The 21,228-nt window shown below is 44.6% G+C and overlaps 1 protein-coding gene across 8 annotated transcripts in view; it reads right to left on the bottom strand.

Annotated features, from left to right (window-relative positions):
• Positions 1–444: 444 nt before the first annotated feature.
• Crag (DENN domain-containing protein Crag) overlaps positions 445–21,228 on the bottom strand; it is a 104,168-nt gene continuing 83,384 nt past the window's right edge. For all 8 annotated transcript variants that reach the window (XM_075680592.1, XM_075680590.1, XM_075680595.1 and 5 more), the window contains exons 34-40: positions 20,196–20,376; positions 15,865–16,046; positions 11,948–12,031; positions 10,308–10,425; positions 9,689–9,743; positions 5,643–5,812; positions 445–1,882 (exon numbers count right to left, since the gene is read on the bottom strand). In XM_075680592.1, coding sequence (XP_075536707.1) covers positions 1,731–1,882; positions 5,643–5,812; positions 9,689–9,743; positions 10,308–10,425; positions 11,948–12,031; positions 15,865–16,046; positions 20,196–20,376 — 942 coding nt within the window. In that variant the 3' untranslated portion in view covers positions 445–1,730. The remainder of the gene's footprint in view (positions 1,883–5,642; positions 5,813–9,688; positions 9,744–10,307; positions 10,426–11,947; positions 12,032–15,864; positions 16,047–20,195; positions 20,377–21,228) is intronic.

Below are 21,228 nucleotides of genomic sequence, written 5' to 3'. Positions count from 1 at the left end.
CGAATTTAGAATGCTTCCTGTTGATAATGGCATGCAATACACTACACACTTATAACCAATATTGGATATACAGCGGAATCTCGATAAATGGAAATCGCTTAAACGAAACTGCCTCTTAAACGGAACACCATCCTCGCGATTGGTTGGTTTTGTATTCATGCAATTGTATTCAGTTTTGTCTATCAGCAAATGGAACTCCTGATAAACGGAACCAATTTCTCTGGTCCCTTGAGGTTCTGTTCAAAGAGAATCCACTGTAATGAATGTACTTTCATGTTGGACGTGATGCCATTATAACGAGGTTCTACTGTACTAATCTCAAAATGTAATTGACACGGCACGCCGCAACAGACACAATAACAAAAACACATGATGAGAAAGTCACAGGCCAGCTTCAATTCCTAGGATTTTGTCATAGGCCTTGGAAAAAGCAGGGAGACAACATTTTCCATAACCCTTTTACTAAACTTCATAAAAAAACATATCAGTATATATATATATATATAATATTTGTGTATATATAATATATGCATGTATACATGCTATGTAGTGTACAGTGTGTTATCATACAAGTGTAGCTGCAATTTTTAAACAGTCACAGGTGTGCTGGGATGATGTACCATGTGCATGTTGGCGTACACATGAGCGGAGTGATTTTAACAGTGGTTGGATGAAGACAAGTGTGCCAGTTCAACAACAACAATGGCACACATGCATTTTAAATTCACGTTAAACAAAGAAGAGCGCATGTAAAAGCACATTGCACACAATGAGTTGCTGCTACTCTCTATGGCTGCTGCCCAACACCAACGGCTGAAAAAATGTTGAAGTGCAGCCCCATAACATGAAACGAGAATGTATCATGTAAACACGACATGTTTCAAGCAAAACATCAAGATTGGGGCCAAATTAGGTAACAATTATTTTCCTTCTATTCTGCTCATTCCTCATGTCAAGGGGTTGATACAAGCAATAACAGTGGCATGCAAGCCAGTGATGAAGGTCAGAACAAACGAAAAAAGAAAACCATCATTACAAAACAGGGCCCCGGCTTAATCTTTGCTGCGATTTTATGAGTGAACATGATATGAATGCATGTGCCTAAGAATAGAGAAAAACCTAGCTAACTGCTCACAGAATTAGTAAACAAAACTGAAAACAACATCTCGATTAGTAAACAACTAGCTGACAAAAGCACGCCGATAAATGAAGCAATTATACACTCGTCAATCACAACTACAGAGTTTCTGCATGCACTTTTAAAGGCCCGACTCTTTAATAGCTGGGGCATTGCTTCAGTTCTTTGTGGCACATTTTGATGAGTTTTTTTTCCTATCGCTTAAAAATTGTTGTATATGTCTATACAATGCCATGCACAAAAAAAAAAATAATAAAAAGAAATAACAACTGCGAGTCAACTATATTATCAAACCACACATTAGTGTATAAATAAGACAATGCATTGCTTTTGTAAATTATTTGATATAGGCTATTTAACATCGCTCAAGAAGGCGTAGCACTCTTGTAAGTGGAGTACATCAGCTAAAGGAAACAAATGCAACAGTTCTTCACAAAGTCAACAACAATCTGCTGCGCTAGCTTGATCGTACCTCTCCAGCATCAAACCATGGCAGAGCTGGAGAATGAAGTGACACCCCTTTTGCAGGACTGAGCCCATGGCTCAAACACAGCATGCCGCCAATCTACAGTCAACTTGAACATTCACAGCTTCAAGTAAAGGAGAATGACTTCAGCTCCAAGTCTCTGAAGTACTTGCGGCAAAGCATGGCACGCACAGATGGGTACTTGTCGCACTTGAACAATGCAGAGCGTTTGGCTGCCAGTTCTTCATATATTTTGACATAGTCACGGTAGAACAAATCTGTGAAAGAGAAAAACAATTACAGAAATACAACATTGTTGTTTGCGTCCATTGCTGGTGCGTCCAGAATTAATAAAGCTACAAGGGCAAGATGACAGGCTCCAGAAAGCTTCTCAAAGTGCTGGCAAATAAAAATCAGGAAACCCACAATTAAGGGCTCTAAGAACAGCTAAGGAAAGACCTGTCAGAATTCAGGCTGCTATAGAACATACAGTTAAGCATGCAAATTTTTGCACCTGCATGGCACACGGTGGAAGAAATGGTACTGGAAGGAAAGCTGGCTTCCCATTCATACAGAAAACATTAACCCTTTGAGGGTCGATTTTTTTGCCATATGCAACCGCCCAGGGTCGATTTTTTTTGTTGCAGATTTCAATTCTTCTTAGGGACTTATTTCGAAAAAAATTTACCACAATTTTTCTAGGGTGACAGTAAAGTGAGAAAAAAATATTTTGCGTTGGTATATATGTACTCTTCATTCATGAATAACAACAATAAAAAAGGAAATAAACTTATAAGAATTAAAAATTTGATGCATTTTTATATACATAGGTCAAAGCCTTGACAATGCGCACACGAGAATATTTTGCAAGACTCAAATGTTCCTGCTATTAGTACACTAATATCTAATATGTACATCCATAGCGTAATCGAACTGCATAGGCGCACACACTCAAGAAAACTGTCATTGTGCGCCCGTCAAAAAACCACAACGTGCGACAAACTTCCGCTAATCTTCACCTTATCACCAACCAGAGGCAATTAGTTTTCGTGAGTGTCAAAAAAACAAGCAATGGAAACGCATGCACGACGGCATCCTTCCTATGCGCACCCCTGCGAGCACTAAACGAGCAAGAAAGAGGCGGTAGCCCTTTGTGCAATTAGTAACGAGATAGCCATCAGTTTTGCAGGCGCAAGAAGCCGAAACCGCCCACGGAACAAAACCGGAACCGCCGCCGCCAATGCGCGAGCAGTAGTATATAGACGCGCGGGAGCAAACTAGCTCTAAAACAAACCATGCAACGAAAACTGAGAGAGGGAGGCGCGCAAAAAAAATTCCCTGTATTCCCACATAGTGGCAGCACATGACAGAAAAGAAAAGGTTAGGAAATTGGTGCGCTTTTTAAACGTACAGACGGTGCCCGCAAATATACGGCATCAACCATTTTTGGACTTGTTCGCGGCACCGTATATTTACGTCATTAACTCTCAAAGGGTTAAAGGATAGGCATGATAAATAGTATTAAAGATTAATTTTCATGATACTTCGAATAACAGAACACTACCCCATGTTTGCGAAATGTTCTGCTCTGCAACAGCCCTCCTTTGCTCATATTATGTCCCCACTTGGATGTTCCATGAAATAATTTTCAAGTGTGTGCTGCAGCAGCCATTATATTACCATTCTCTTGAAAACAGTGGCAAGAGAAAGTGCTTCTAACCTGAACTCTCTAAACTGCAGAAGCTGCGGAAGCTTTTGTTCGAGAGAAACATGGTCATATAGAGGAAGCAATGCCAACTGAGGCATCATTTGACAATTACAATAATTCTCACTCTTAGATTAAAGGGTGTCACCAGGCCACATAGCATCTTGGTTATAAACTGGAAGTTGTTACATGCCCTCTAAGGAGTGTTTTACTACAGTAATGTTTCAAATTAATTCATTAATAGCGAAGATAGAAATACTGAAGTGCCGCGAACCCACGATTTCCGGAAGCAAGCGCCACCACCAACCTAACACTCTTTCCGCTTGCCCTGTCTAGCCTCCGGAAACGAAATTGCTTCCCTGCGTTCTCCCATACTGGAGCCAGTGGATTGCGTGACGAATAACATCACGAGCCTTGCCTTCTTTTCTCTCTCTCTCTCTCTCTCTCTCTAGCATTTTTGCTGAGCGGTACACTTTCGATGATGGTCTCGCATGCAAGCTGTTGGGTGTGTCTCGTTACGCACAGCGGACAATTTTGTTCGCTCTGCACGAGAACACCTGATTAGGAGTATAAGTCAGAGCCACAATCCCAAGCACTGAGGCAGGTATGAGAGGATGAAAGAGCACGATCGCGGCACTGGAACACAGTAGAAAATGACATAATTTCGTTGTCTGTTCGCTGACTTCACGACGTGGGAGCAAGCAGACAAAACGCATGTAAATCTCTCTGGCTATGGTATGAAGAAAACAAAAACACGCAGGCATTCAGTTTGCATGTTTTCTTTATTATTTCTCTAAACTTTAATTCATTTATTGAAGCAACAGATTAAACAAATAACTGATGTTGCCTTGAAAACCTATGGGCACTTTGCTGAGCAAAACTGCGACAGGCAAAAGCCTATTTATGACTGCCTCTGTTGCTGTTGTCTGAACTGTGCTGCAAATGGACACCGCCGTGGCTGTGAGCATGGGATGCAAGCGCAGTGCGCGCGCTTTTCGGAAACATCCGACTGACTCAGCAATTTTTTTCTTTTTTAATTATTTCATTTATCATGATGATCACCCAATGTTCACCTAGGGTTATCCATCAAGTGCTGTGACAGCTGTCACCGGCTTTGATTGATCACCGCTTTCCCACCATGGAAAGAAACTCATGAGCCACTAAAGGCTTACGTCTTAATAACTCTCAAAGTGGCGTGTCACTGTGAGTATTGTTACAGCACGTATGCAAACACACTTGCACAACTGACATCAACTCTCCTGCTGGGAGCATGGTGCCACCGCAAGGAGAAGGGCAAACAGCCAGTGGTTTGCAATTTAAGCTCTTTACGCGACACGTAGGGATGTAGTACTTAGCAGACGAGATCGTTAGTACGCATTGTATGCATTGCGCTTGTCAGCTCATAATGGCCAGGCCTGGTGAGCGGCCCTTTAAAGAGAACACCAGTAAACAGCATGTTTGCAACATATAGAGTGCCAGTATACGTAAAATTTTTAACTGTTTTACCAAACAAAAATGAGAAAGGAAAGAAAATTAAAGGTAGAGATGACTTGACAACTGCTCACAAATAAAATTTTTTTATCAGTCAGAGCTAATAAAACCACAAAGTTGACATCACTAGTAGCAATGTGCTAAAAACATACTCATGTACATAGAGACGACATTCTATTATAAGGCAAAACTAAATCCTAAAGAGTAAAGACAAAGTACAGCACCTATTAGGATTTCCTAATAGGCAATGGAAACCAATTTGATTAAATCATGGATGGCAAATTTCAGGGCCACAACATGTTTAACGGCTATTTTATGCAGCAACATGACACAAGCCTTTCAATTTACACACGTAAAAAGTGCTCCACATTATTATTTCTTCTGTTCATGTTGCATTCTAGCTTTTAAAAACAGATCTCTGATGCTTCGAGGCATGTCCACCGAGTCAATTGCCTGGCCCATAGTAAAAGACAGAAGGTGAAGTACAAAGGCCACCCTGGGCACCAATTTAAAGATTTCTTGAAATGAAACACTTTCCATGACAAAAGCTTGTGTTATTTCAAGCATGTCACCAATTTTCTTGAAATGGTGGGGTAAACGATACCTTTAAAAAAAAAAGTGAATGCTTTACAGGCACCCTGTGCACAGATAATTACAATCTAAATGGTATACCAACCATTTCATTGCAACATACAAATTAAATATCTACCATTATTGATACTGTCTTTACAGGTGATTAAATGACTAGACAGGTCTCAGTCATGCAAGAAATGGCTCCCCAGTTTCAATTCCATGGGCAAAAATAGGAATCATTGATGGCCAAAATGGCAAGGGTTACTCACTCTGGTTGAGAGCGTCCTTGCCAAGGGCGACCAAGGAGAGGAAAAGAACATCACGGTAGAGGCTGGGTCGGCGCTGCTGGTTGCGTGTCTTATGCCTCTCCCTCACCAGCAGTTCCACTGCCTCACGCACGTTGCTTTGCTGCACACAACTCAGCACCCGCTCCCGCAGGCTGTGAGTAAGAAAGAGGATGAGAAGAAAGCAGTGCAAGAAAAAGCATGAAACCACAAACACACCAAGAATAGCTAACAGGAAGAAGCGCTGCACCATTAGACTACATTTATCATACAATGGTTTCTTCCTTTTTGTCTTTTTCCTTTCCTAGCTTCGCACTTTCCTAACTTTGCAGTTGTTCCCATTCGTCTTTAGAGTACTAAATGTTCACAGTTGTTCTTCCATGGCTCTAAAGCACCAGCATGTCCAAACAGAAGTTGAATAGATTAACAGTTCTTGACGTGAGCAATGGCAGACACTGCAATTAAGGGTTCCTTTTTTTTTATAATCAACGTGGCTTCTTTTCTCTTTTTCTTTCTTTTTGCTGTTGTTTAAAGGGACACTAAAGGTTACTATTAAGTCAACGTGGACTGTTGAAATACCATCCCAGAAACCTCGAAACGCTTGTTTCGTGCCAAGGAGAGACTTATTTTAAGAGAAAATGCATTCTGAAGCGTCCGCGTACCTCTAGCACAGTTCAAATCGCCCGCCCTCCGATCGAGGAGAACTGACATCATGGTCTCATAGTGACGTTGCGCCATCGGTGAGTAGAACGGCGTCCGCAGACGGCGCTACGGCTTTTCTGCGCAAAACGCGAACGCGCGGCCAGAAACAGAGCCAAGACAGAGCCGACAGCAGAGCGAAAGCGGGAGTATGGTGGCTAGCGGAAGGAGAAACGAATTACGTCCCACGTTACGTCCCACGGCACACGGAGAGTCCGTTTTCGTTAAACTATAGGCTGCAGCGAGCTCGCAGCGTGGTCGGCGTGGTCTATGAGAAGCGACGAGCCTTTTCGCACTCGCAACAGGGCATAAAAATGTGCGAATCGACGCAAAACTCGGCCTAGAAACGTGCTTCGCCACAGCCAGGGCTCAATACGACCCAAGCTGGCACGACCCAGATGTCGTTTCCCGCACCGCCACCAGGCGCCGCTACTATACCTCACACTCCAGCGCAAGACGCCCATAAGCTGGTACTTCATTCTATGACGCTAACTTCGACGCTCGTCGCAATGGACCCTGACACCGACAGATTGGCTCGTGATGGTGGGCTCAACTTCAGCGATTTGAGCACCGACGAGCGCGACCTGCTTCTGAGGGCTCGCACTGTCGGCGTCGTTGCGTACTACGACGGCGGCCTCGACACCGGCTCTCCGGAGCGGGAAAGCAACGAGGGCTTCCCACGACATCACATGGACGTGGCATTCTCGCTGCTTGTTCCAAATGAAAGTTTCGCGAGCAGAACCCTCACAGCACGACGCGATAACGAAACTACTGAAACTCCAAAGCGTGCGCGGCGCAGAGTCGAGCGAAAACGAAACCTTTCGAACACCCATATTACTGAAGGGTAACGTCAAAATGTTATTTTTTCCTAGAATCGAATAGACGTAGACAAGTAGCATTTTTTCCGGCTTATAATCGAATGAAATGATATTTTTAATACGAGTAGTTGAGTATTAGTAACACAAATTATGAGGAGACCTTTCGTCATCGGGCTAGTACCGGAATGTCGCTGGGGGGTCTCAAATCGTGTCATGCATTTACCTCAATTTCTCGGTTACTAAAGCTCTGTTCGCGATTATATTGAGGCCTTAGACGTTCTAGAACATTGCTCTACCACTTTAACTTGAGTTTCTGGTAACCTTTAGTGTCCCTTTAAGCTGAAGTATAATATTCTAGGCACCATAGCTGAAGGTGTACACCCGAAGGAAGGGGAGACTCTAGCGGACATTTCCCGGACAGGCCGCAGCGTGATTCTACTACTTGCTCATGTGCAAGTTCCCTTTGCCTTAACGACCTTCCATGTTCTCGGTGGGAGCAAAGCAGACTGGAACCTTTGGAAACAAGCAAGGAACAGTGCACTTTATGCAATCCCATGCATCGCACTCAACTTCAATGACCCCGCCGCTTACGGCATGCAGCATGTAACATGTGACTTGATTATGTCACCATCCTGAAACTGTACATCAGATACCTTGCATGATTTCCTCCAAACCTTTCTCTGCGCAGGAAATGGCTCTTTGCCAATTCTAAAGTAACAACGCAGATCTGAAGGCGGGGGGAATGATGTGCCGTTTGTAGGAGCTTTCCTGTACCTGCTGATGGAAACAGACATGAAACACGTCTGCATGTTGGTGTGAAGTTCCATAAGGCGACGTAAAATATGGCACCAGGAGTAAGGTTTATCCCAGGAGACAAAAAAAAAAAAAAAAAAGTGGGCCAGCAAACCAAAGTGTGCGCACATCAACAATCGGTGACCCACACGCCGCAGATACTTGATGTCTCCATGAGCGCAGAATTTGGACCAGATGCAAAAGGCCTTGACCGCCAGCCATGTGTACGAGGACAGTGACAAGGCACACACAGTGAGAAAATAAAATCGGCTACCAGCACAAGAAGCAGCGCAAACACCCGCTACCAGCATGCACTTGTCAGCAGAGCAGCGCTGCTCACTTGGCATAAAGCTCGACCGCAGCGCCCTCACAGCCCCTAGGAACAAGTTGAACCCTGCTCATGAGGAGGAGTTGCAAAACTGACAAAATATCTACAGTGAAACCTCGTTAAACCATAGCTGGCCGGAGCTCGGAAAAACTATATACTAAACGGTAGTACTGCTTAAACGAAATAGCGTGAGATCACCCACTTATCTGTCAAGAATGGAACTTAGAGAGAGTACGATGAAAGGGCAAAAAACATGCAGTATTTATTCATTTCGCATGACAAAAGTCTGTTATTTTCATTTGATGCCGCGGCAGCCTAGCAGCAACGACATGACCTCAAACTCCTTTAAGCTGCAAGCCAGCTTTTCCACCAGCCGCCTCTTCTCAGCAAACACCTGCATGAGGCTGACGTAATGTGCGGCTTCTGTCATTGTCAGGCCTGAATCGCCCATGCTGTTGCTTTCCACGTCGTCCTTATCATTGTCGTTAGGCAACACTTTAGCAATAACAGAGGCAACGATGACGAAAAGTAGAACTTTGAAAAGTTGAACTTCGTAGCTGGTATCTTTTCACGGTCCCAGCAGCACTGCCCAGCATCTTCTCCTCCGCATTCTAAATGCCACACACCATGACCTACTTCGTGCCGCATTCGATAGCATAAACGATGTCCAATTTCTCTTTCATGCTGAGCCCCCGGTTTTAGTCCGAGCTTCGGCATTACGCGAGTCCTAGCTTGCATGATGCCATAATACAGGCCACCACTAGCCAGCCACAATGACCTCTGGCTCGGCGCTGAAATGATGTTGATGTTAATGTGGCTTCACCCTTCCAAGCGCCCTCTGTGTTTGCACTTGGCCATTCTGATCTCTGAGGCTCATTCTTCTGCCTGGCTGACCTACCGTCATGATTGCGGTACAAAAAGTGCAAACACTACGTGTTAACCAATACGTATGGAATAAGCTGGTATGGTTTATGCGGATACAAAGCGCATTATGTTCAATGGCAGCTAAGTCGGGGATTTGACTTTACTACTTTTAAAACGAAACTACCGTTTAATAGGGTACAGTTTAACGAGGTTTTACTGTATAAACGTTGGCTCACACATCATGAACTTCTCATTTCAGAAAGCAAGAAGAAAGCATAGGAGTATTCATGACGAATGTATTAAATTCTAAAAATAAGGACAAGATAGACGACTGGAAAACTCAAACTCCCAATGTCTACTTTGTCCTTGTCCATTTTTATGCCTTGTAGATTCGTCATGAATGGAAATGGTCTCACCCAACTTGCTGTACTAGAAGTGAACAGATAGTCTAGTGTGGCTTCACATGCAATTAAAAAGGAATGCTGAAAAAAAAAAAAGAAAAGAAAAAGCTTGCTTATTACCACACTCACTTTTTTGTAGGTTTGTTGTCTTCTGTGACCAGTGATTGCACCAAAGAGGACATGTCTGTGGGAGAACAAAAAGCAGGAAGTTTATGCAAATAAACCATCCTGGGAAAGGACATCTTTCTCAGCGAGCATTTTCAGGGCTGCGACTTTATAGCGATGCCTTCCGATCGATTCTGTGTCACTCTTATCACCCACCGTTCACGGCTGGCTGATCCCATTGATAATGTGGGCAGGGTGCCACTATGACTGCTAAGTGCGAGAAGGAATAGCATCAGAAAAGGCATCACTACAAAATCCCAACCCTGGCTAAAGGTAGTCAAAAGGAAGAGACTGATTACACTGGAAGTTAAGAACAAAAGCACCAATAAAGAAAAGAATGTGATAAAGGCCTACTGCCTATTTGTACAGTTTTACCACTTTCATAATTCAAGGGAAGTCAACTTTACTACACAACTTTGCGGTAGGCTAGAATGCTTTATATTAAAGATTTACATCTGGTTATTGTACTTTCATTATTTGTATGTCAAAGGCATAGGGTATGTTATTCATGCAGAGAAAGGGTGAGCAAAATGGTACAAGCAGCCCTTGACCACAGAATAGATGTGCAGCAGTTTCACTCAACTGTTTTTGCCAAGCTGTGAGTACATGTATGGCACCATGTTGTTATGCAGCCTGGGGTTGTCCCAGCAGCAGCTGATCACCACCATCTTCCCTTCAACGGACTGCCATTGCTCAGGGACCTGGAAAAAAAGAAGTGAATAATAGATTCGCAGATTAATTGGCATGCATTTTAATACAGCTAAGTTCGCTGCAACAAAAGTTAAATGTGCACACAGCATAGCACCTGACACAGTTTCTGTGATGCATGAGGAGAAACTTCACATAATGCAGTCGACTCTCGTTACAACGGACCCTGATAATCCGCCGAAAAACGTCCGTTTTATCCAAAGTCCGAAATATCCGAAACGCCTCACTTCCGAAACTTTCGTCGTGATAACAACTTTATTATAAAGAGTGAGTGACGAACATCCAAAGTAAAAAAAGGAAAGGAAAGAAAAAAAGTCACAGTTTCATTCGAAAGACGAAGCATCGATTACGATAGCAAATTAAGCAAGATAAGCGCGGCAGCGAGCAAATTGACCTTCGTGCTGTCTCTCACTTCAACGCAAACTAAACGTTGAAAGCACACCGCATATGAAGCTACAGTCACTGGGTGCACTTTGTCCACACCTCAGGTCACCTTTAAGATACAGTGCCCAGGCAGGCGCGCACTTTGGTGACATTACAGATCACTTTCAAGATACGGCACCCACGTGGGTGAGCACTTTGTCCACATCGCAGATCGCTTTCATGATGGCGGCCGTGCCGTAAACAGCTGCCACCGGAGTAGAACTCCTCTCTCTCTCGCCTTCCCACTCTGTGCCTCGCGTGTGAAAGAAGACGCGAAAAAAGACGACGCGTTTCCACCCCGCCTTTCGCCCTCGCGTGTGCGATATTGAGCCACGATTGTCAGCTGACCCTCGCAAGTCAGTTGTCAGCCCATGTCGACACGGCGAAAGCCCATTTTATATGCCTGATTCTGAAAAAAATTTACACTAATTTTGTCTGCTGTAGCCGATAGTCAGTTGCAGCGCAGTCCGTTAAAAGCGAACTTTATTGCATTAATAATATAGGTAGAACAAACTAAGGTTGAAATATGGTCCATTATATTCGTAACCTGCTGCACGACGGTCCGTTGCAGCGAGCATAGACTGTAGTGATGGTGAAGTTAGGAAACAACAACAGCGATACTTGGGACATGTAAAGGGTAGCCATGTGTCAGGTTAGACAAACAGCTTACAGACACTCAAATACTTGCGAGAGCATTTGAAATGAAGGCCTGCAATTGGATGCCACTAGTTGAAGGCCACCACATGAATGCAGTGGATTCTTTCAGACTGCGCCGCCTCAGATCTCAGCAATTTATCCCAGTTACATTAGACTGCAAAATATTTATTTGCAATGCAGGTAGTATTTGACTTCAAAGTTCACTTATGTAGCGGCCCAATGTCATACAGCAGGCTTCTCAGATATGACTCCAGAAAAAATGCACAGGGGACCGCTGTTTCTGCAGCTCCTATATCAGTACAATTACGAGGTGGCACATAATCAAAAGGATTTTCTCTTGATTTGGCCTTTCAGATAGTGAGTGCACATACTCTACTTGCCACCAATGAAGGGCACCAAAACTTTCACAAGGATGTAGAGGCTTTTTCAGTTTACCTGGCGATCCCTGAGGAGAGAAACAGCCTGCAGGCACAGTTCTGGAAGATGGCTTGGTAAACTAAGTCGCTTGAAGTACCAAATCTGCACAAACCAGATGATGTCAATAAATAAATAAATAAATAAATAAATAAATAAATAAATAAATAAATAAGTTTCACTTCATTTCAGGTTTTGCCTGAGGAGACAGGCTAAAGGCTGCAGACACCTGACGGGGGCCTCTGGCTTCCTCAGTTTGCAACAAGTGCAATACAAAAAACGACAAAAATAATATTCGGAGTCTCACATTTTGCAATATGAGAAGTGATTTTAACAAAGTTCCTTCACAAGTCTTAAAAGGACGACTCACTTGTTATTAAATTTTAGAAGTAATGCAATATCATTTCTTCACATGGAAAGAGTAATGTAAACGATAATTTCTAAATCGACGTGCAAGAAACACAACATATAACACACTCACTATTGCAGAACAACATATCAGGATAGTCTGTAACAATAACAACCTATGCAAAAACAAATTAAAGCAACAAAAGCAAAATAAAGACAACATATGCATAATAACAGTAGTAATTCGTACAATTTCCTAAAAAAGGCTCAAAATAATACATGCTTGGCCCAGTCGAATGTCCATACTAGTTATCAAGTACAACCTGAACACATGTGGTGAAAAAAAAAATTGTACCAAATTTATCAGAAAATTTTTTTTCGCTCAGTTTGTAGAGCTTTTATTTTCTGAATAAAATAGTACTATTATTTCAATTGAATGGGTTTTCTTTATTTCACAAATTGCCTAAGAAGATAGGTTCAAAAAAGCTCTAATGCATGGCTCTGGTGCCTTGCAAAAAAGTGTATTGCAGGGCTCAATACACTATGAAAAAGGAGAATTCAAAGAAAAAATAACCTAAACGCTGCAAAACATACCTATGAATAGTGGCTACTTCTAGGCAGCTCCTAAAGCAATTAGTAGGCCCTCTTCGTATGGAAGACTTACGGGCAGCCACCAAGTCCTCCGAGCCATCCACAGAATGGTCAGACTCACCAGATAAAACATCACTTTCCATTTGCGAGCGGAACTCTACAGAGCTGTGGTCTAATAAGGAGTCATCAAAATCCTTTCTTTTATGCATGCTTTCATTGCCTCGCTTCAAGGAGGCAGCCATGATTTATACGGGGGTGTTAGAGGTGGCAATATAATGAAAGAAAAATGGCACAACATGGACAAGTGTGGCCATCTAGTGTCGGGAATCGCAACTAGATGCAATAAGATGAGTATAGACCGTTTTATCGGGTGAGGAGGATAGGGCGCGCGGAGAGTTTTTCCTCCTCTCTGGCTTGGGCGATCCGGCGCGGCGCTGCTTGAAAGTATTGCTGTCACGTGCTGCGGAACGATTTCGAGATGTTTTAGACCTTACTTTGTGAACTTTACGCCATGTTCGTTCATATAAGGTCGTCAGGGAAGCCTTTCGGTGCATCAGTAACTATACTGTAGGCAGAAATATGTCTTGGGGGCGCAAAAATGTGACGCGCATAATCAGCCGCGATGTACGCGCATTATCAGTCGCGGTGCGTGTTTGTTTACTATTCTGCTTATATCGAATTCAATTCAACAAAGAAAGCCGGCGTCTCTGCATTACCAGCATTAAATGGTAAATCAACTCACTGTCTGATTGATTGGCGTAGGGAGTAAAACATAAAACACAAGGGTGCATGCTCGTGCACGGCCAACCTAAGGCAACCACGAACCATCTGAGCGGCAGGCTTTATCAAAAATTTGTGATGCACTGGCATCGTTCTCACGCATTTCAAGTCTAGTATGCTTCAAATTACCATATGTCTTGCTGCATGAGGCCCATGGTGCTGCTCAACACAGCGATCACTGCAGTTGGTGAGCCAGCACGATACATATATAAGCTGTGTGCTTCGGCATTGCCTTTCTTGGCCGTTATACAGCCATAATATATGAGAGGGTTCGCATAAAAAGAATGCGATGGCTATTTTTCAGCGCAAGATTTCCGTAATACGTGTGAGCGCGTCGTAGAGAACTGAACGAACACAACCGCAAAAAAAAAAAAAAAAAAAAAATCTGTTACCATCCTCTTTCTCTAAAAAGCAAGAGAAAACGGGCTAATGCCGCACAACGTTTATAAATATATAACCGCTGATGCCGTATGCTTGGACCATGCGCTATATAGAACAAAGATATCTGTAATCCAGCACCTACCACTTCTTAGGACGCTCGCGCAGTTCGTAAATAGTCGCTTTGCTGGACAAGCTTAATTCAGACTATAAGGTATGCTGCTATTAATAGCCAAAAATATTTTATTCATAGGTGGAAACCTCATCCATCCAACCAAGTAGTCACGCCATGAAACCTGCAGCGAACAGTTTGAACGCTTGTCAAATTGTAACAGCACAGCTCCCATCGTAGCAGAACGGTACCCACGCTGTTACGATCGTCGCGTATGTTTCATGGCTCATAAACCGCAGCTTAGAAATAGAGGATAATACTGCAATAAGGTCACATTAGTGATTGGAACATTCAGAAATACACAATTGATCTCCGAGGCTGATTATAGGCTCAAATATGCGCGCACACATCGCACTGCGTGTTCCGTCCACCTCAACGCCAGCAGAAATTCCGGCCATGACGCCTTAAACCACTTCAGCATGTCTCACAGAACCACTTACCACCTAGAAGACGCACGTCATACTAAACAGACCACACGACCGCGAAAACAAACGCCAGAACCTACCACCGAGCGTATACCTGCCATGCAAAAGACCGCTTTCACCCAAGCCAGTATGGCGCTGCTCATAGGCGGCGCCACTGCGTTCACAATATGGCGGCGCCTACGAAAAAACGGTCTATAGTCATCATAGGTTCACTGTATTACAAATTTTTGTTTATGACTATAGCAAATTTTGGTTCTGTGCTGGAAGTTGTTACATGTCTTCTAGGGAGCGTTCTGCCACAAAAAATTTTCAAATCGGCTCATTAACAGTCGAGATAGAAATATTTCAGTGCCACGAACCCATGATTTCAGCAGGCAGGCTCCACTGCCAAGCACGATGCTCTCTCCACTTGCCCCATCTAGCCTCCACAAGCGAAATTCCTTCCCTGCATTCTCCTCTACCGGACCTCAAGGATTGTGTGACGCGTACATCACGGGCCTCCTCACTTACGCACTCCTACGCACTTCCGTTGACGGCCTCACGTGCGAGCTGTTGTCTCGTAAGATTTCGCAGCGTAAGATTTTGTGCGCTGTGCACAAGGACACATGACTAGCGGTATAATTCAGTGCTACACGAATACTGAGGCAGAACAAGCGGATCGCAGAGCATGATCATGCGCTGGATCCCGGTAGAAAATGGCATAGTTTTGGCACCTGCACACGTGACTGCATGACCGTGGGAACAAGCAGACGAAGTGGAAGTACATCTATCTTGTTTTAGTGCGAAGTAAAACAAACAGTAAAGCAGACATTCCGTTTGTGTGTTTTATTATTTCTCTAAACGACTCATGTAATGCCCGCACACAATAAAAATTCTAGTTGAGAGCTCTGGATTAATTTTGAACACCTGGGGTCAAATTTCATAACAATTATTTTTCCAATTCATTCTCCTCACCGAATGTTCTATTCTGTTTAGAAGTTCTGTTAAGTTGAACTTCTAAATAAACAGCTTCCCAAGGCCCCTTCAAGTTTGTCTTAAAGCACTACTGAAGATGTTTTGTATGCTAATTCTTAATGACAATTATTCTCCGGGATGCTTCTGACTGTTCGCACACATATTTTCTACATTGTTTACTTTTTCATCATAACACACTTGCACACTGACTCGCACCAAGCTAAATGGCCAAACATTTTTGTATGGTGCTGGATGTTTTTTCTTTTGAGTAGAGCACAATTAAGTCGTACCAAGTTCCAGTAGAGTATGGGGTGGTGGTCAACAAAACCAGCACTGAGAAGGCAGTCATCCCCCTCGTGTTCCAGCAGGTTCTCAACTTCCTTGCGAAGCACCAGTGGACTCAGGTACGGCACTGTCATCGGATCCAGGGACACCGATGGCCCCAGAGACAAGCTCACACGGGATGGACTTGCTGCAGGTGTTCAGAATAGGGGAAGTCACCACGGATGAAGGCGCAGTACTACAATCTCTGCTCATTTAACAGCAAAAAGAGGACAATTTAGTGCAACTGTATGAACAATTCGAAAAACTTGTTTGTGTGTAGACAAAAGTGAAAAGGCAGATTGCTTTTTGTTCTCTTTTTACTTTATACAGAATTTTCACGCATATTAGCCCCACAAAAAGATCAAGAAGCTTAAGTACAAAGTCGACACACAGTTACAGTGGAAACCCGGCTATGTGTTTGCTGATTTCACGACATCCCGGGCTTTACAATGAATTAGTGCAGCACCGGCAAACACACCATAGAGACAATGCATTAAAAACCTCGATTATACAACAAGAGATTATGCCCATTCCATCTCATACGACAACCTGCATGAAACTGCGAACCCAACAGCGAATGTGTGACGAATGCCGCCAGCCCCTGGCAGCTTACTTGCGGCGCAGTCCCCTCCATCAGGCGTGGAAGGGCGCCCTTGCGCATGAGAAAAGCTTCGTCTTTTTCCTTTCCTCGTGTTCACTGCCCTCCCATCATTCATTTCTTCACTGCTCAGCCACCACACGCTTCTGTCCCATCATTGTCGTCTCTTTGTACTTTCTCTCTCTGAATGTTTTCACAGTGCCTGCGCCCGTCACCAGCCATATTCGCATATAAGATGGACCATTTTTGGCGTTCTGCCAAGCTCACTATCTTTGCACAGTGCCAAGAACTCTGTGAACCATATACTTCAATGCATCCAGCGCCTAGTCTCGCTAAAGTTAAACTATCTTCGAAAGCGATCAGCCGAGAATACTACCCCAGAGTGTATGGAAAGCACAACAGCATGTGAGAAGATTGAACCGATCAGCAACGAGAAGGCATGCAGATCGTACTGAATAAAGTAAAAGCTCTTTAATTCACAACTCGTTAATTTGAAATTTCAGATAATTCGAAGTAGCCACCATGGTCCATGCAACAATGTATTGAAAGCAATATGTAATGCATCCCTCTAATTCACATTGAAATCCGCACCGCCACCGATAATTCGAACTCCGCGCCATCATGGATGGGGAGAGTGCTAGTGTGTGGGAGCACGTTGGCGACAATCGTCACCACGCAGCTTTGCTCTTTCCATTTACAGCCGTCTGTTGCAGGTCAGTTCTCTCCCTCTCTCAAGAGCTCCAAGATAAAAACGCAGATGCTGTGCTGCGTTTTTTATTTATTTATTTATTGCGATAGCAATAATATGGACACTCCAAGCGCATTTCTGCCGTAGGCTGGGCGTCAACGTTACCACGAGGTTCCGTATAAAATCCAAGGGCGTTTACACCGTCGCCATGCGCCCTACACTTTGTGTGAGTGAAAGTGTGCAAAGAGGAGCCGTCGATCACGGCTCAATCTCGCCTGCGTGAAAGGGCCGAATGCGAAGAGAAAGCACACTGTCTTCTCTCGCGTGCGACACACCCAACGTTGCGAGGCACCAGGTGTGTGTGTGTGTGTGTAGGGGTGTGGGGATAGGGGGGGGGTTCTCCGGCTGGAACTGTGCACGTGGAGGCTGCGCGCAGTCGCGCAGCCGTATCTTGAGAGTGATCTGCGTTGCGGGCAGAGTCTAGCTGCATCAGTGGCTCATAGCTTTGTCTGTGCTGTGTGTTCTCGGTGCTCACTTTGCACTGAAGCGATAGACAGCACGAATGTCACTTCACTCGCAGCGGTTGCCGCGTTTCCTCATGCCAGCATTTTGACAGCGAGTGTCCGTAGTCATCGGGTGTGATGTGTTCATGTTTGCTGTGCGCGCTGACACCATGCTCAGTATTTTAGTTAGCATACAAATGTTTACAAGTTGACATCGTTAGAAGTGCTATCCTTTGTGAGGTCTTATTGTCTCACAGGAGTGCTGACCACCGCGGGTTCGAGCTCAGCGAGCCACAGGGCTGCGTCAGCCGTTGGCCTCTAGCACCACTGCTCGCAAACTCAGGCCGCAAGGAGCCGAGCGACGCACGCAAGAACACAGTATTGCCCTGAGTTAACTGATACCGTTTATTTTATGCGACAGCACCCAACACTACACAAATGCCCAGTCCCGGGGCGCTGGGTAACCAAAGGGGTCCCGCACCAAGGGCGAAAAATATAGTCAGGGGCGCCTACAGCACGTCGTTGCGAGAGCACAGGCTCAAGCTAAGACACGCCGCTAGGCAAAGTCCCGGCGGCTATGCTACTTGCTCTCGCGATAACCAATGGGCCAACTTGCGAGAGCTCAGACAATCTTCTTCGTCTTGGGCCTCCAATAAGTGCAGCTTGGCATGGTACGACCTCGCATGAGCACTAGGCACCCGTTCTTCGGCTTAGCGTTCGGAAAGGATCAACACGAGGTATGCGCTTCCCGCACAGGCAAAGGCACCGTGCATGAGCTCAGTCCTAGTCACAAAGGTGTCGGCGGACGAGAGGAAGCCTGTACGTACCCGGCGCAGTCCCAAGGGAGAAGACGCACGCTAACACCACGAAAGTAGCCGCCAGGTGCCGCTTAGTGCACTACTTTAAAGGGATACTGAGCAAAACGTTTGCTGCCGAAATTTTTAGCCCAAATGAAAGCTTGGGTGCTGAAACAGGTTGACACAACCTTTCTTTCAGGCAGAAGCTACCGGAAAATAATGAATTTAATTAATTTTTTTATAAATACCACGTCTAGTGGCCATGCCATGAACTAGAGGAGTGACATTTCTATGACATTACCTGTGCCAGATACCGGCATGCCAGCCATTACCCCCGTCTCTCCACCTGCATGCACGGCGCCGGATGGCAGCAAATGACGTCTCGACTGCACAGTTGCTAGCGGCCGCATACTTGTCTTTGCAAGTGCAGCTTGTGCACAAGTCTTCAAAATCGCCGTTTGTGTTGTACGCTGCTTTGTAATGTGATCAGTGAAACACCCAGCAACACTCTGGAGCATGCCTCTATGTAAGCTGCATGCAATTCTGTGAGAAAAGTATCGTCGGGAGAGACAAGCCATGTCATACCTTTCCAGCAGAGCCAAAGCTTTGAAAGATATGGATGCGCACTGCGTGCTCATTGCAGCCAACATGGCCGCAAAGAGTAAAGTGTGCGGACGTCAGGCAAGCTCCGGCTGCCCACCTCTGCTGCTGCCCATAGAGTTTCGTACAATAATTACTAGAGGGAACTCTGGCACTAGTGGGAGCTGCAATAGGGGCGTTCCATCCAGCACAGAAATCATGGTAAGTATATGGATTTGTCTAAAATTCCTCCTTCTGGCTTCAAACGGCATTGTGACTTTGTAAACTAGTCACTTTCAACAAAGTACTGTGTAATAAACAATGAAATAAACATTATTAAAATTGATCAATGGCAGGATTTAAACACAGGACCTCCAGCATAGAAGCCTGATATTGAAACTATTACACAACAGACACATGCATCAACAGGCAACATAAAATGCCCTTATGAATTTATAGCGGGCAAGCCAATGCCTTGAAACGCTTGGAGTGTTTTGATTTTGCCACCTCGACAAGCTGAATCGTTGCAATTAGTAGTGATTGTTCGTGTTCGCAGTGTCTTCTCCACTTCAAAAAATATAGATTGCTCAGAAATTTACAATAATGAAGGCATAAAAAGTGTAATACACAAAGCCACAAGCACGAAGATAAGACAAATCCATGCACTTCTCATCATTCCCATGGTGGCTGAACGATTGCAGCACCAGAATTCTCTCCAATAATTATTGTAGGAAACTCTACGGTTGCTGCTGCTGCTGCAAGTCAACACACATGACGTCACATTGGTAGGCGCACCAGCCCCATGCGTGCTGGTCTGCAGCCAATGCGCGCTCACAATTCTCCAAAGATACAGCTATCCGTTTAAAAATATGTGAAATAAACACTGCGTACTGGAACAGTCACGCATTTCAAGTCGAATTTTGATGCTTCCCTCATTTTTTCATATTTTTGTTCAGTATCCCTTTGGGTGCAGGGGCACTGAATATGGCAAACCTCCACCCAGCAGATTGTTGCAGAACTAGTCTGCCATAACACTCACTGACACTGTGAAAAAGTTCAGTGCAGTTAAGAGGAGAGGGGGAGGGGGCAGTTCCTTTTTTTTTTTTTTAGGAGACGATGCAGCTGTACTCACCTGATCCCAACTTGAACAAGGGTGTGGTGCCAGCAGCCGACTGTGGATCAAGCAGCAGCTCAGCTGATCCCAGGCGGCCAACTGCGGTCCGTAAACCCAGAGGGGCATCCCCAACAGTGACACGGCGAGTGCGATGCTCAGCACGGTCACTTGTTTCGTTAGAACCAGATGATGGAGATGCCTGCGTTACAAATTTCAACTTTACCACCTTCCGCTTCACTGTATGTGGAGGTGGTGCCTTCTTCCCTATCTGATATGCATCTGTGTTTGTAGTAATGTTGGCATTTCTACATCACTTATTTATGTGTTCTGTCACATGTTGCAAATGGAGCGAAGAGCAGCACGACTACCTCACTAATCTGGAGATTGCAAGAGCCAGCGCGTGGGTGATGCATGAGCATGATTCATAGCAGCCGATGCGCTATTCTTGCACCATCTCGTAGCCATGATCGCTACACTACGCTTTTCTTCTCACACTTTCGCCATACCCTCCTCCACTTCCTACCTCATGGTTACTCTGCACCCTCCTCGCCGCTTTCATTTCCCCGCTGCACTCTTTGTTCGCTTTCATTTTTTGCTGCGCTCGTTTGCTCGGTTACGCCGAGATAGAACGAGGAAAGCCGACGCTTGCCGCAAGAATGGCCGCCTAAGAGCTGTGCTTTAAAAAAATCGCAGCTGTCAGCAATGATATAGACTCCGCCACTGTCATCCTTGCCGACGGCTTCAAGGTGCGGAAAGCACATCAAGGCTCTAACGTTGCATAATGCCGGTTCCCAAAAGTCAGCTTCGCCACAATATGGCGATGTTATGGGGCGAAGCATATGCAATGTTACGCGGTGAAGCATACGCAATGTATTGCGATGAAGCATACCAAGAGTGGAAAGAGGGTACTGTCACAGGACACAGTATGTGAATCTTAACTACACTTGCATCCGCCATCTCCTGTCACAGTATGAGCACTAATACGCCTAATAAGAGTACTTGTAGATTTTCATAGCCATTTCCAATGTGCTTGTGGCAAGTTGAGCCCTTG

This window comes from Dermacentor variabilis, chromosome 2 (genome assembly GCF_050947875.1).
Source record: "Dermacentor variabilis isolate Ectoservices chromosome 2, ASM5094787v1, whole genome shotgun sequence".
Classification (NCBI taxonomy): Eukaryota; Metazoa; Arthropoda; class Arachnida; order Ixodida; family Ixodidae; genus Dermacentor; species Dermacentor variabilis.
Note: the sequence above shows the minus strand (reverse complement) of the source record. Positions and strands in the feature narration are given on the sequence as shown.